Here is a 15,117-nt window from a genome sequence, read left to right on the forward strand (position 1 = left end):
CGCTGGCAAACCTCAGTCTGGCCCCTGAAGGTTCATTCAGGTCAAGGAAGGAGGACACTCCAAGAAATGAAGGAAACTGTTCCCTGTCAAGCCCTGGTTTGCTGGGATTGGAGGAGCCAAGGCAGGACTAGGCAGCAAGGGAAGGTTGTCTTGGGCCCTATTTCCAGCCCCTACCCCTACCCTTTTCTGTCCAGGGGCTACTATTCCCTCTCAACTGCAAGCCCTCCTTGGGCTGACTTGTGAGTGGGTGACAGGAGAGCCACTGATACCATGAGGTGGGGCGTCTGGATGTTTCTGAAACATCCTGCCCAGCTGGTTACTATCCCTCATTCCTCGTGATAGGCCAGGTCTGTGGGCAGTTATTGCTGAGGGGGTCCTGCCCTGTGTCAAATTGGTGGGGAGCATTCTCTCATCCTATTTGCACCAGAGGCAGAGCTGGGTTCCAGAGCAACTTCAATAGAATCCTAGGGATGGTCTTCCCTCATTTTGAATGCTTCAGTTTACCAAGCGATTTTCCCCATTCTCACTTCATCCTGGAAATGGGAGTGGGCACCCACACAAGCATTCACAAGCGAGGACACTGAGACTCTGACACTGAGACTCTGACAGGGCCACAAGCTGTGGAGTTAAGGTTGACACTAGCCCCAGTCTTCTCCCCACAGCAGGGAAGAGCCAGGGGCCTCCAGGACAGAAAGGACTGGGTTGTGCAGACATGAGCTTCCTGGCTCTGGAAGAATCTAAATAAGAGGCTGTGCAAACCCCGGGAGCTGGGGCTTGGGACTGGCCAGCACACAGTGCCTGTTCAGCCCAGGGAAGCGAAGCAAGTGGCTGCAGAGGGCTGCATCCTGCCGCGTCCCCAGTCCCCAACAACCGTACAGCCGGGCCCAGGTTTCTGCTTAGGGAACCAGGAGGTCCAGGCCCTTTCTGCCAGCAGCCGGGCGTTCAAGCCCCCAACAGAGAGAAATCTTGAAGATAGCTAGAGCCACGGGGGCTGTTGAGTTCAGCATGCCTCCTTCTCTGGTCTCCGCTGAAGCTGTCACTCCACCATTAAACCTGTGACTCCAGGCCTTAAGCCTGTTGAAGGTCGAGCCCCCAGAAAGGTCACATATGCTCCTGCCTTGGGCCGCGGGGCCCGGGTCTCTTCCCGCGGGTTGGGTGGAGAGGAGCGGCAGGGTCTGAGGCGTGGGGGCGGGGTCGCACCCGGGGCCTCGTACAGCGGCTGGGGCGCAGGACGCCCAAGTCAGTAGGGCAGCCTTCGGGCTGCGCGGGGACGAGGGGCGCGCGGGCGCGGGCGCGGGTGGGCGCGTGGCCGCGGCGGGGGCGCGCGGGGGCGGGCCGGCCGGGGAAGCGGGAGGGAGGCAGAGAAGAGGGCGGCGCCGGCAGGTCGGCGGCGGCTGCTATTTGAGCGCAGGTCCCGGGCCGGGCGCTCAGAGCGCTTGGAGCCAGCGCTGCAGGGAGATCGCAGCGCGCAGCCCGCAGAGGCGCTGCGGCCGGCCGGTGCAGCTCCGGAGGCCCCGCGCGGAGAAGGCGGCGGCGGAGGAGAGGCCGAGTTACCGCCCGCCGCCCGCGCCCGCGCCCCCCCACCCCGCGGCCGCCGCCGCCACTGCCCCCCCCTCCCCGCGGCGCCGCATCTTGAATGGAAACATGGCGGTGCCGGCTCGGACCTGCGGCGCCTCTCGGCCCGGCCCAGCGCAGACTGCGTGCCCCTGGCCGGGCTGCGGCCCCCAGCCCGGCCCCGGCGCCCGGCGCCCGGCGTCCGGGCCCCCGCGCCCGCTGTGGCTGCTGCTGTCGCCGCTGCTGCTTCTACCGCTGCTCGCCGCCCCCGGCGCCTCTGCCTACAGCTTCCCCCAGCAGCACACGTAAGTGGCTTGCGCCCCGCGCTGCTCCTTCCCTGCGCCCCGCGCCAGGGCAGAGGCGCTGAGTCCGGCTGCCCGCTGTGCCCGGGGGCAGCGGCCCCAAGCCCCGAAGGCTGGCAGCAGCGGTCCAGGCGCTCTGGCTGCGTCGTGAAACTTCCCCGTGGTGCCCCTGCTTCCCCCAAATCCCCCAAATGAGGCAAGGCAAGATCTTCAAGCCCCGGGAGGCGTAGGGAGGGGGGTCCGAGCTTGTCTGCTGATTCCCCTGCCGCTGACCCGGTGAGAGGGAAACCCGGGTTGGGTGAGGGGGCGGCCAGCGACCCCTGCCCGGCGGAGTTGGAGCCGCGCATCTGCCCCACGTTCCCTCCCTGGTGGGAACCCGGCGCTTTACACCCAGAGATGAGGGACATCTCCACACCTGCCTTCAAGGGCCTTTTCCTTTAGTGGGGATCTGTATGCCAAGGATGCGAGCACCTTCTTGCTGTGGCCAGTACCACAGAGGCAGTGTCCCCTGTTCTTGGTCCCCCCTCTACCTGAGGAGAGAGTCCCCTGGAAAGCCCAGTTGGGAGGTGAAGGCGTTGGGGTCCGGGCGGAGGTGAATGGTGGGAAGGACCCTTGTTTGCGCCTGCTGCTGCTGCCAACAGGATAATAGCCTCTCCTGGCTCTGCCGGCTTCCGCAGGTTTTCTGGTCCTTCTGAGCCTTCTCCTCCTCCCCAAGAGCCAGCAAACTCGGGTTGTCTCCTCCCGGTGAGCTTAGCCCGATGTGTCTGGGGCTGGGAGTGGATGTTCAGTGCATGTGGCCTTTAGGACGTATCAGTTTCCTGACACTGTGCTTCAGCCCTATGTCAGTGCCCAGACACCCCTTTGGGGCACGGTGACCACCCTGCTTCTGTTATCTGTCTCCGGGTCTGAGGAGCCACCTGTCCCTGGACTTCTTCACTAGTGTCCTGGCCTGGAGATTGGGGCATGAGTCGTCGGGCTGCTGGTGGCCAAGGGGAAGGGTCTGGCTTCAGGGAAAGGGAGAGGCTGGCTCTGCGTCATTTAGACCAGCTCTGCCCAAGGGTAAGAGCCCCTGGTTCTGCTACAAAACCTGCCGACTCCGGCTCGTAGGCTCTCTAAGATGAGGGAAAAACAAACTCAGGAAAAGCGCCTCTCTGGGTCTCTCTCTCTGTCTTGTCATCAGCACAGCCTGGCTGTGCTCAGGCGGGTGATCAGTTGGCAAATTACAGGTGCTGCACGGACGTGTCCTCTGTCAACTGTCTGGATTTTTCATATGTGTGTGTGTGTGGGGTGCCCAGGGAGAAAGTAATCGTATGGAAGTTCAGGGCTGGTGGGTGCATTTTTGTCTTTCATTTGCTGTGATGGAAATGGACTTCAATCACAGTGCTTAAAAAGAGCAAAAGCATTTTTTTGTTGTTGTTCTTTCTTCCTCAAAGCCCAGCACGATCCAAGCCACAATTATTTTTTTCTTAGCCGTTTCATAGCTCCTTGAGTGAAGGTTTAAGTAGATGTCTTTTTCCACCTCACCCGACCTCACTCCCTTTCCCTGCAACGTGCAGTTGGTCAGATGGCTTCTGGGCCTGCACGAGTCTGTAGAAGGCCGATGTAAGACCCTGACCAGAGTAGACACCTGTCCCTCTGTCCCCAGCCAGAAGATGGGGAGACGGGTGTGACAGCCGCGGCACATTTCCAGCTGGACGCTCTTTTCTTGTCCATATAGTTGGAGCTAATTTGAGGGTTTGGGACATGTCTTGAAAACCATAATTAGAGAATGAGGGTGGAGGTGGGGTGGGGTCTGTGCCGCTCTGAGGGTCCAGGGGGAGGTGACCAATGGTACAACGACACAGAGGGTTTGCTGTGACAGCCAGCGCCCTTCAGCTGCCCTGGTCCCGCAGATGAGGATGCCCATTGATCCTTGGAGGGAGGAAGGGGAGGGAATCTTGAAGCTCCCCACACATGACCATGGCCAGTGGAACTGGTGCTTTTGTTGAACTGATAAGAAAGGTTTAGGCTGTCATTGGGGCCAGAAGGTTCTGTGGGGTTGCTCAGGGATGGGTGGCCTTCCAGAACCTTCTGCTGGGTCAGTGTGACCAGGCTGCGATGACACTTTGATACAGGTGGATTTCCAAGGAGAAGAGTGGAACCCAGCTTCATGGCACTGGAGTGACAACCCCTCAGTGGGGAAGGCCCTCAATGAGAAAGTCATTTTCTTGTTAGTGTCTGCCAGTGCAAAGAGGCCCAGCTTCACAAGCTACTGGATTTTAAGCACGTGTGGGTTTGGGGTCCGCTAGCTGTGATTTCTGTAATGGCTCTCTGGCAGCATGGCTCTCTGCCCACCAGGCAAAATGGACCAAGGCTGCTGCTGGATTGAGAAGGGCAGAGGGGTTACCGCTGAAGGGAGGACAGGGCTTCTGGGGATTTTTTGAGGGCAGAGGGGGTGGGCTCTCTCACCTTACCTGGACCTTGATTCAGAGTTTCAAACAAGGAGGAGGCTACATGTGTGCACGCATGTATGCACACGTGTGTGCACTTGTCTGGCTGGGTGTGGGGGTCCTGAGTCTGAGCACACTTTTCACCTGCCTCCTCCTCTTTCCAATTATGCCCTCCCCAACATCAGGCCACCGCCGCTGGCTGAGGGGCAGCCCTCACTGCTTTGCCTCCCCTTGTGTCTTTCCCTCCCTTCTCCCCTGTCTTCCTTCTTCGAGTCTTTCATCAAGCTGTACCTATCCTTCCCTGTCTGCCACTTTTGTCCTCCGGGCTGGGCCTCTGTGCCCCGTTCTCTGGGGCCCCCGGGTTTCTCTGTCCCCTGCTCTGTGGAGTCCCGGCTGAGTGCTGGGTGGAGCACCCGGCTAAGCTGGCCCACCTGACTGTACCCTCTTAGCCCAGCTCTGCTCCAGCAATGGTGTTGGCTAGCATCTCCCTGCCTGTGAGGGTGGGCAGAAGCAGTGAGGGGCCTGAGGGGTTTGAACCACCAGCAGATTAATGACAACCAGAGTACGTGCTCCTCTCCTGAGTGGACACATGGGGAGCAGTGCCTGCAACAGGGCATGCGTCAGTCTAGCTATGGTTAATGGTGGGTGACGTGTGTCTGTCTGGGCCTTCCAGCCCCTGTCTCCACCTCCCTGTGGCTCTCCCTGTTGGAGGGAGGCAGCATCACACATCTGGGTCCCCCATCTTCCCAACAACCTGCCGCAGCTTTTGCAGGAGGGAGGGGTAAGGCTTCCCAGCCGCTGCTGCCATCACTGAGATGCAGAGCTGCCAGGTGCTCACAGCCCTCTGGTGTGGAGGACTTTGAGGGGACCCTTGGCTGCTGTTCCCCTGGACTCCATCTTTATCAGGCACCTCCTTTTGGTCAACTGTGCCAGACTAACCCCTGAGAAAGGAGGAAGCTCATTATAGGATGAATCCCCTCACAGTCTGCAGGTGAATCTCACTCCAGATTCTTTGTCACACTCATGTCCCCTTGGAGAGACTGACTCCAGAGTGAAGCTGGCCTCTAAGTGGACTTCTGCAGAGAGTATCCTCTTCTCCTTCTGCCTGTGTGCAGGTGGGCACTGCCAGCTTCTGGCACCTTGGATGTGTATGGGTGGACACTGCCAGCTCCTGGGAGGATGTAGTTTGGGGACATGCTGGGTGTCAGTTGTAGACTTTGCAGGCTCCATTGGGATGACCTTGCCTTAGTTTCAACAATTGAAATGATAGAATCTGCTTAAGAGGCTGGTGGTGAGAATTAACAAGAGACGATGCCGCCTCTAGTGGGCAGGGAGGGCTCCATCAGGTGCCATGGCTGCCACTGTTAACATTAGCATTAAGCCCAGATGCTGCAGCCGTGCGGTAGCCAGTCTCACTGCGAGACTCGCCAGTCTCCAGGGCTCCCACAGGCTGGGTGGCCACCTGTCTCTCTGCTTTGCTCATGCTGCCCTGCCATGACTGTGCTCTTTTCTCGGGTTTAGATCCCCTCCTTCAAGGTCTCACACCTGCACCTTCCAGAGGCCTTCCCATCCCAGCTCTGGGCTGTGCCACTCTATCAGGCTGTGCCCACCCACGTCAGATTCTACCTCCTTGAGGAAGACACTGGGCCACCTCCCTCTCTCACCCCCTGCAACACAGCTTGACTGTGGTGGGGGACATCTCTAGGCTAATGGTGATCTCCCTTACTGAGCCCAGGCCAGTCCCCTCAACCACATTAGTGCCTTGATCTCAGAGCCCGTGGTCATGTCCATCCTCCAGATGGGGAGACTGACCTCAGAAAAATGAAGGGACCTGCTTAAAGCCCACAACCATGAGAGGCAGGGCTGGGAAAGGATGGATGTGTCAGACACTTGGCTGCCCAGCCAGAGGGCTAGGGACATCTGGGCAGTGGGCCCAGGAAGTGGAGGGGGGCTTGAAGCCTGAATCTTTGGGAAGAAAATGAAGAGGCCTAGGATGTGAGAGTTGGGCCTGGGGCTTCCAGCTGTGACTTTGCCCCATCTGTCTCTCTTTCCTCCTCTGGGTCTCAGGCAACCCTGAGGGGCCTTCCTTGGCACGAAGCTGCCCTGCCAGCCCCAGTGCTTATAGCCCCAGTGCTGACCTCCATCTACCTCCCACGTATACACAGGCCATCATGGAGCACCCCCAGCCCAGAGCTTTCCTTCCCCGAGCTTTGAGTTATGGGCCAGGCCTGCTCTGTGTGGAGAGGTGGAGGACAGGAGGGGCTTCATCTTGAGATGAGATGCCATTTCCTTCTCCAGATTCCAGTCTGATTCCGGAGAGAAAGGTCATGGAGGTGGGGGTGGGGCTAGGGGTTGTTCGTGGAAACCTGAGGCTGGCTTCTCTAGTCCCTTGGCAGTTTTGCCAGGTCTGAGGGGACTTCACAGGGCTAGGATCTTATAGATGCTTGGGGGGCCTCATGCCATCTGGACGGGTGGGACTTGGGGGCTTTGGGAACCAGCGTTCAAGGGCTCGTTGCTAGGAAACTCTCCAAGGGGCAGTGGAAGTTTGGAGTCAAGGCAGGTGGGCCTGAGCCCTGTTTGGCAGTGTGATGTTACCTGTAGGATAGGAGTGGTCTTTCCCTCTCTTCCCCCTTCCAGCCACCTACCCCACTCCCATGCAGAGATTTGCCTCTAGACCTGGTGCCATGTCTTTAAGTGACTGGGCTGCGGGCCTCAGGCCTAGGGAGGACATGCTGAGGGTGAGGGGCTTTCCCATTGCTGGCTACAGCCCTCCAGCCAACTGGGAAGATTCTCTTCATGTCAGGTTTTTTTTTTTTTTTTCTGGTGCCTACTATCTAAACAAGAAGCTACAGAATCAATATTCGTATTCCCTGAGGGAAGTGTGTGTGTGGTTTTTGCTTTTTTTCCCTTCCCTTCTTCTCTTGTCCTGTGTAACCTGAAGAGCCTCCAGAGCTGCCTGTGGCTAAGGGCAGAAGGAGGGGGCAGTGCAGGTGACCACAGAGATTGAGATGGTCCTGCTGGCTTGCAGGGTCCCCACAGGGGTCTCTTGGTGCCTCCCTAAAGGAGTCAAGGTTCTGTCATTCAAGTCTACATACGGTCAGGACCTAAGGGGCAGACTCAGCCAAGCCCTGCCCTGCCACTGTAAGACTCAGGCTGTTGGCTTGGTATTCCTGGTCCTGGTCCCACTCCTCTCACCTGGGCCCCCACAGTGCTTTTCCTTCTGGATCTGGTCTGGCCCTGCTGGGTCCCCAGCCACCACTGTTACCCGTGACTGAGCCTGGTGAGGGGAGAGCCTCACAAACTAGGAGACTGTCTAGCTGGGATTAGGTGGGGAGAATCTTCACAAACGAGTTCTGAAAGCCCCCATCTTAGGTCAGGGGGCCTCTGTCAAGGGCAAGCCCAGCCTGATCTTCTCAGTTGGGTAGCTTACTTTGTGACCTTGGACAAAACCCCTCCTCCCCCTGGGCCTCAGTTTCCTCTCTTCCAGGATCCTTCCAACTCTGACATTCCAGTGCCCTAAGAAGATAGATCTGGGGTCTTCCTGCTCCTCACCACGCCCTGCTTTAGCTGTGGCCGCTGGGCCTTATCTCTTCCAGTGCGAGGGTACCTGGACCTCCCGTCCTCCTTTGGCCATATCTTGGGTGTCTCATGGCTGCTTTTCAGATTGACCCGCTTTGAGCTCTGATCAGCCTAATTGTTTAGCAGAGAGGGAGGGGCATGGGAAGCCTTTCCTGCTGATCAGTATCCATCTCTCCCACCAGGGAAATGATCCTCATTAAAGAAAGGGGAAGGGGTGGGTGAAAAGGGTGAGAAGTGACTCCCTCTGCCTGTCTCCCCCACCCTTAGACCCTGGGCCTCTTTCTTCCCCTTTGATGCCTGCCTCCTGCTGGCTAGTTCTTTCTGAACAAGCCCCCTCTTCCTGTGCACTGAGACTCTGCCACACCTCTCAAGAGCTGTGTGACCTTGGGAACTTCCACAGCCTCTCTGGGTCTTGGAGCCTTTTCTGTAAAACAGGGCTTCCATGGCTGTACTGCCACATAGGGTTGGGGTGTGACAGACCGTGAGGGATGGGCCTGGCCCTCGGGAGTCTGTGATAAGGGCGTGTGGATCCCGACTGGATCTAGGGGGATTTGCAGTCCAGCTGGGCCTGCACTCCAAGTGCTAGCCACTGTCCCCTCATCCATAGCACCCAGCTCCCATCCAGGCCCTACAGGCACTTGGGACCCACTTGTGGTTTGTGAGTCTTTCCTCTTGTGCTTGGCCCTTGCCTTTGCCTGTGTGCACATGTCAGCTTGTATGTGGGCGTGTCTACACCTGTGTGTTCGTGTGTGTGCATGTGTCAGATGTGTTCATATCTAAGCATGCTTGTGCCTATACCCACTTGTGTGCGTGTGTTTGTACTCAAACATGGATGCATGTGTGTAGGTGTGTGTGCACGGGCATTCTCGTGTAGGCAGTAGTAGGTGTGTGCGTGTGTGTGCATATGAATTCAAATGTGGGCATGTGCTTGGGAGCCTATGTAGTGCAGGCACACGTGTTGTTTATCTCTGTGGCCAGAATGGGCTCCTAGTGCCCACCTTCACCACCCGCCTTTGAGGTTAATGCCAGGGCTCGGCTGGGCAAACACTGGCAGTAGGAAATAAAGCATCCTGATTGTTAGGAACAGTGTTTTGCAAACTTTTATGTTAGAAACAGCCTGAGTTAAGGCTGAGCTGGAAAGTTTGATCTTCTACCAACTGGCGTGATGACAGTCTGCAAAGGAAACAGAGGCTGCGTCCTTGTAATTCAAATTTTTGCAAATTGAATGGTATTTGGATTCACTGGAGGACTTGGGACTCAGAGTTGCTCCGTGAGTCCTTTGTGAAGTGAAGCATCTTTGCAAACAGCCCTTCCCCGTGTGGAAAATTTGGAGGGTGGGTGTGGAGCCCGGGCTCAGGCAGAGTGGGAAGCTCTTGCTGTGTGACCTTGGGCTGGCATGTTTCCCTTTCAGAGTGGGTGCTTCTCATTTGCACACTGAAGGGCAGGAGACTGGCAGCCCTTGAGTATCTGCTGTGGGTTTGGGTCCTCCCCGCAGCAAGACACCGTGGGCACGATTTGGGCTGTAAAAACTTTGGCTTGGTGATCCCTTGATGATCTGGAGGGATGATCCCTCCAGATGTTCTCTATCTGGAGCATCTCCAGCGAAGACACTTCCTTCAAGGATGGATTTTTGTCTACTGAGTCTTCATAAATAAGGCTGTCCAGGTGCCCTATGATGGGCCCTGGCCCCAGTAGCTGTGTGGACCCAGTTCTTGTGGGTTCTGATGTCTGAGAGAACCGTAAGTTTTGCTTTCCTGGAATTTTCAGGACTTGCCTGTGTGTTGTCAGTGCTGTGATTTGTCCAGGGCCCTTGGCATTTTGGGAAGTGGATGTGAGGGTCTCAGGAGCCTACAGGCCAGGAGGAGTTCCTATGGGGGCAGGGAGCCTGGGTGCAACCGTCTCCTTGGGCATTATGGGCTTTGCATGCTTCCCTGACTTGGAAAGAACATGCCACAGCCACAGAAATCCCTGAGGTCCTGATGCCACCATCATATACACAGGGAAACTGAGGCCCAAGATGGGGGAAGGGAACCTTCAAGCCCCACATATCTGCGGCTGCACATACTCTGTGGGCAGGGCCCAGCCCCCATCCCTAATGATCAGTATAGACTGTGGGGAGGGTGACTCCCTGTGCAGCCTTCCTTGCACTGATGTACAGCTGTTTCTCTTAAATAAAAATATCTGGCCGGGCGCAGTGGCTCATGCCTGTAATCCCAACACTTTGGGAGGCCGAGGTGGGAGGATCGCTTGAGCCCAGGAGTTGAAGATCAGACTGGGCAACATGGTGAAACCCCATCTCTACAAAAAAAAATACAAAAATTAGCCAGGTGAGGTCGTGCACACCCATGGTCTCAGCTATTCAGGAGGCTGAGGTGGGAGGATTGCTTGAGCCTGGGAGGTTGAGGCTATATGGAGCTGTGATGGTACCATTGGACTCCAGCCTGGACACAGAGTGAGAGCCTTTCATTTATAAATAACTGAATAATAAATAAATAAAATCTATGGCATGGGGTCGGGGGGCAAGTTGAGGTCTGCTTTGGCAAACTCGAAGGGCAAGATGTCTATGTGGTGTGAGGCCCCAACTCCTGGGGTTTCTGTGGGGCAAACTCTGATGTCCTTGTGCTGTTTCAGAGACACAAAAGCCTTCTGGGTCCCCTTGAGAAGGACAACTTTGTCACCAGGCAGTGTGGGCTTGGAGGGGCTGGCGTATTCCTGAGACAGTAGAGGCCGGTGCTCTGCCTTGAGTTTCCAGCCTGATGTGGCATTTCAGTCTTGATCACTTCCTTCTGCAGCCCGCGTTCTCCTCCTGCTGGCCCCGCCTAAAACGCTGCATTTGAAGCCTTAAAGGTCAGGCCTGGTGCTGCCACCAGTTCCAGCAAACAAGCAACTAAACAACCCACCCCTGCCCTGCCCCCACTTCAGTTATGAGAAAAGAGAATGAGCTGGCAGAGCAGGCCTCTGTGCTAAGGGCCCTTGCAAATGGGCATTTCTCCTTTCTCCTTGTGAACTGAGTCCGTGGTGGGTGTGTTAGGGCCCTGGGAGTCTTTGTGTCTCTCCTTGGACCCCCCCTCCACCCCCGTCCCAAGGCTTGCTGGAGTGTCTCCCTTTCGGGCTAGCTGGGACCTTACACCCCAGAAGCCTGCCGTGGGCAGAGCCCCACTTCCCTGGCTGGCCCCTGAGGCCTTGCCTGGGCTGGCTCTAGCCTCTGGCCCTGGGACTATCTGGGACACTTCAAGGTCCTGGGAAGAGCTTTGGCTTCCTACCTCTGGCTTTTGTGAACCGTGTCCCTCTCCAGGCTGCCGGCTCCGCCCAGGGCCCCTGGGCAGGAGCCTTCCTTACCAACAGGCTCCCTGCCCTTTGTGGGTCCTTCCTCCAGCCCCGTGCCCCTCCTCCAGCTCTGTGCCAGGTCATGGGGCCCTTGAGGAGTAGGCATTGAGCTGACTGCCACCCCCTCAAGATCTGAGTCTGAGGAGCGCATTTGGCTGCCAACAAGAGGCTGCTTCTGTGCTTATCATGGAACCTTAGTGTGGTGGGTTTTCATCATGGTAGGCCCTTTATCCCGACAGGGAGCCAACAGGTGTGTGATGCGGCTGTTGGCAAAGACCAAGTGGTCACCTGTGCTCGGCCTGATGGCCTCATTTTTGGTGTAGCTGTCTGTCCTTGGCCAACTTCCTGTATGGCAACAAGATGGCTGCCACAGCTCCAGGCATCATGTGCACACCCAGGCACTAGGCATGTCTCCTCTGGGTTTCTCTTAAGAGGGGAGGAAACCTTGCCCAGAAGCCCCCAGCCGACTTCCTGTCACACTCATTGGCTGGCACTGGGTCACATGTCCACTCTGAACCAATCACTGGCAATCTAAATAGTACACTGTGATTGGTTCAGGCTAATCAGGATTTACCCTTGAGCTGAGGATGGGGTCACCTTGGGCTGGAGGTGGAGATTCTGCAGAAGGCAGGGAGTGATGGAGGATGGGGAAGCAATGTTTGCTGCCGGGTCAGAGGAGAGGTGGGAGTTGGGGCCAAGGAAGAGAAGGGAGGTGAGGGGACGGGTGACCATGCCAAGGAAATGTTTGTAAAGGAAGTAGTTGTTTTAACCATATCAATCACTACAAGCTGGGCCCCGGGTGGTATATTTTATACTTGTTAGGTCAGTCCATTTTTATCCCACTTTCACAGATGAGAAAAATTGAGGCTTAGCCAGGCTAAAGGATAAAATCACACAGATGGCAAGTGGCAGGGGCAGGATTCCTCCTAGTGCTGGGGTTCAAACACTCAGCCCTGTGCCGTACATCCCTCCTGCATCTCACCTCCTCCAGGCAACCCCTGGCCACAGGACCTTCAGGGTGTCCCTACACTCCCATGGTGTTCTGCCATGCTTCTCCCTCCGTAGGGGCTGCCCTACTGGCCAGGCTGACGTCCTTGGAGGGTTTATTTCTCACCGGGCCTCTGGTGCCCCCAGGTTCCTTGGAGCCACCTCAGGACCAGAAGTAGGAGATTTTTGGCTCCCAATCCCCCTCCCAGTAGAATAGTCTCACCCTTACTTGTGTTATAGATGTGGGTCAGTGGGAACTGTGGGACCAGTTGGTCCAGTTTAACTCCCATGTGGTACAGATGGGAAAACTGAGGCCTGGAGAGGGACACTTCCGTGGGCCTCTCAGCACTTGAGGCATAGCCTAGACCCAAACCTGGAGTTTGGGGGAGCAGCCACTGCCCTCAAGTTGCCGTGCTGTGCTGTGGTCAGGCAGGGCCTAGGCAGACTGTTTAGGACAACAGTGAGTTGCGGGTTCAGATGACGTCTGAAGATAGTGCTGGCATCAGTGGGCCAAGAGGATGGCCAGAGGGACATGTCCTGCTGCTGTGAAACAGCGCAGCTGACCTGGCCTTAGAGGGCCACAGCCACGGAAATGACGCATAGACATGGCCATGGGGAAGGCCCAGATGTGACTGGGTGCTGCCTGTGAGACTTCATTCTCATCTTGTGGGGAGGGTGGCTTCAGGGTGGGGTGTACTTGCCTATAGTGGGGGTATACTTTTGCCTACATACTGCAGAGGACTGGGTGTCATTGGTCAGTACCCAGTGGTGAATATGATGAGATCCATGCTCAACGTGGCCGGGAGCCTAGCCCTTCCCATTACTCTCTGGCTCTGTTCTCTGCACCAATCCTGGGTCTAGGTTGGGCACTGTTCAGGAGCCGGTCAGCCAAGGGCACAGGTCTTGGGGTAAACCCTGGGCTCTGTCCTGCTTCTGGATTGGGTGCCCCTCTGGCCAGTGTTCCCAGCCTGTCACATGAGGAAAGAGGGATCTCTGGGGCTGTCCAAGGGTCAGGGAAAGGAAGAAGCTGGCCTCTACTGGCCATGACTGTGAGTCTGCTGACTGATGATCCTCCTCTGATCTGGGTCTCCTTCTGGGGTTTTCTCCCAGTCGCATGCTGGAACTGGTGGTACTGTCGCCTGTGCTCACAGAGTAGGCAGGCAGGGTAGTCTGAACTCACTTTCAATTCTCCCACCTCTCCATCCTTCACCCTCCTTCTTCCTCCCCACTCCATACCTGCCTCACCCCCTGGGCTGTGCCTAGTGGTACCTGGGCAGAGCAACTTGAGGGGAGGGAGGCAGCATGTTTAATTGTTTAAGCCACACCTTGGCTGGCGCAGGCCCCAGAAACCCTAGGGGCTTGTACAGCAGGGTCTGTGGGCCTCCTCTTGGCCCTTCCTCTTCCAGTCTCCTCCTAACCCACCTTAGCCTCACTGTGGTAGTCTGGGGCAAGCCTCCTGCCCTCCTCCTCTGAGCCTCAGTGTCCTCACTGTTCTCAGCACCCTCCATAGAAAGGGATCCTTCTGTAGGTGACAGTGGTGCTCCCCCTGCCACCTCGTCTGTATAACTGTCATCTCTGTCCTGCCCTGTAACCGGTGCTTGTGGAGATCTCAGCAGGCAGGCTGCTTCTGATGGGCATGGGGGGTGGGCACAGAGTGGGATCTCTGTCCTCAGAACTGAGTGCCCAACAGAACGGAAGCCATCTCCTTCCATGGGGGCTTAACAAGCACCTACTATGCACTCAGCATGGAGGAAGCTGGGGAGAGGTTGGATGAGCTGCCAAGGACCCTACCAACCCCAAGCAGGACCCACCTGTTGTCCCACTGACCTCTACCTGTCCTTTGGTGCTTGACTTGGAGTTACTGTCCCCTGAAACCTTCCCTGACTTCCTTGTCTGGGTCAGAGGCCACCTAGCCTGCTTCAAGCCCCTCTCCTCCCCATTCTTGTCCTGAAATAGACCTTGCTGCCTGGCTGCTCAGGGGCTGTGTGCCTGGGAGGGGTGGGGGCGGTGGTCATTTGCCCTTGGCTGGAGCTCCAAGCTAGCATACACCAAGTACTCAATAAATGTGTGCTGAGCAGGGAGCCCATGGTCTGCAGGTGTCCACGGAGTCAAGCTGGTCATGACTGTGGAAAATGGAGCAACCTTTTACACAACGACCTGGGACAGAGCCTGGCTTTGCTAGGGGCAGAGGGCATAGGCCACTCCCACATGTCTTCCTGTGGCTTTTGCAAGGAGTTTTCCCAGCCCAGGGGCTGCCTCCAAGGGCTGCCCTGGGTAGGGAGGTGAAGGGGGTGTCCAGAGAGTCCAGAGACCCACTGAGCTGTATTATTTAATGGGGTGGGGGCAGGGCCCAGGCATTAGCATGTTTTCTAGAGCCCCCTCTTCCAGCTAAGTTGAGCCAGGGTACACAACTGTGGCCTTAGGGGGATAGGAAGGTAAACACAGGATCCCCACCCTCTGCCCAGCAAGGGGGCACTGAGGTTCCCAGGGACGGGGGATGGTGTGTATTGGTTCTGAGCAATGTCCTGACCGTGGTATCTGTGGGAGCCAGCTGAACCCAAATGCCTGTACATGCAGCCAGTTGCCACAATCGGCGGCTTGTCCCAAGGAGATCACCTGGCTTCCCAGCCGGCTGCCCCGCTCCTTCCAAACCGCTCCTCTGCATAGACATTTGCCCATGCCCCATCTGCCCTGCCGCCCGCTCCACAGCCTGCCCATCTTTCAGGACCTGCTTCCTGACCATCCCTTCCCCACCTGAATCCACTCCCACACCTTAGCTGTGTGTTGCCCTGAGCGGGCTCCGGGGTCTCCAAGGGCCAACTAGGTCCCTGCTCTTGGGACACTCAGTCCATGGGGGAGATAAACAGTTAGGAAGACATGGGAGTGAGGCCAAATAAATCACACCATGCATGGTTGGTGCTCCAAGCAGCATCCAAGGG

The 15,117-nt window shown here is 57.0% G+C and overlaps 1 protein-coding gene across 4 annotated transcripts in view; it reads left to right on the forward strand.

Annotated features, from left to right (window-relative positions):
• Nucleotides 1-1,472: 1,472 nt before the first annotated feature.
• Nucleotides 1,473-15,117, forward strand: part of CACNA2D2 (calcium voltage-gated channel auxiliary subunit alpha2delta 2) — a 141,961-nt gene continuing 128,316 nt past the window's right edge. For 2 of the 4 annotated variants that reach the window (XM_025375029.1, XM_025375031.1), the window contains exon 1: nt 1,473-1,859. In XM_025375029.1, the coding sequence (XP_025230814.1) occupies nt 1,645-1,859 (215 nt within the window). In that variant the 5' untranslated portion in view covers nt 1,473-1,644. The remainder of the gene's footprint in view (nt 1,860-15,117) is intronic. The other 2 variants (XM_025375030.1, XM_025375032.1) reach the window with 1 other exon arrangement.

Source organism: Theropithecus gelada, chromosome 2 (genome assembly GCF_003255815.1).
Source record: "Theropithecus gelada isolate Dixy chromosome 2, Tgel_1.0, whole genome shotgun sequence".
NCBI classification, from domain to species: Eukaryota; Metazoa; Chordata; class Mammalia; order Primates; family Cercopithecidae; genus Theropithecus; species Theropithecus gelada.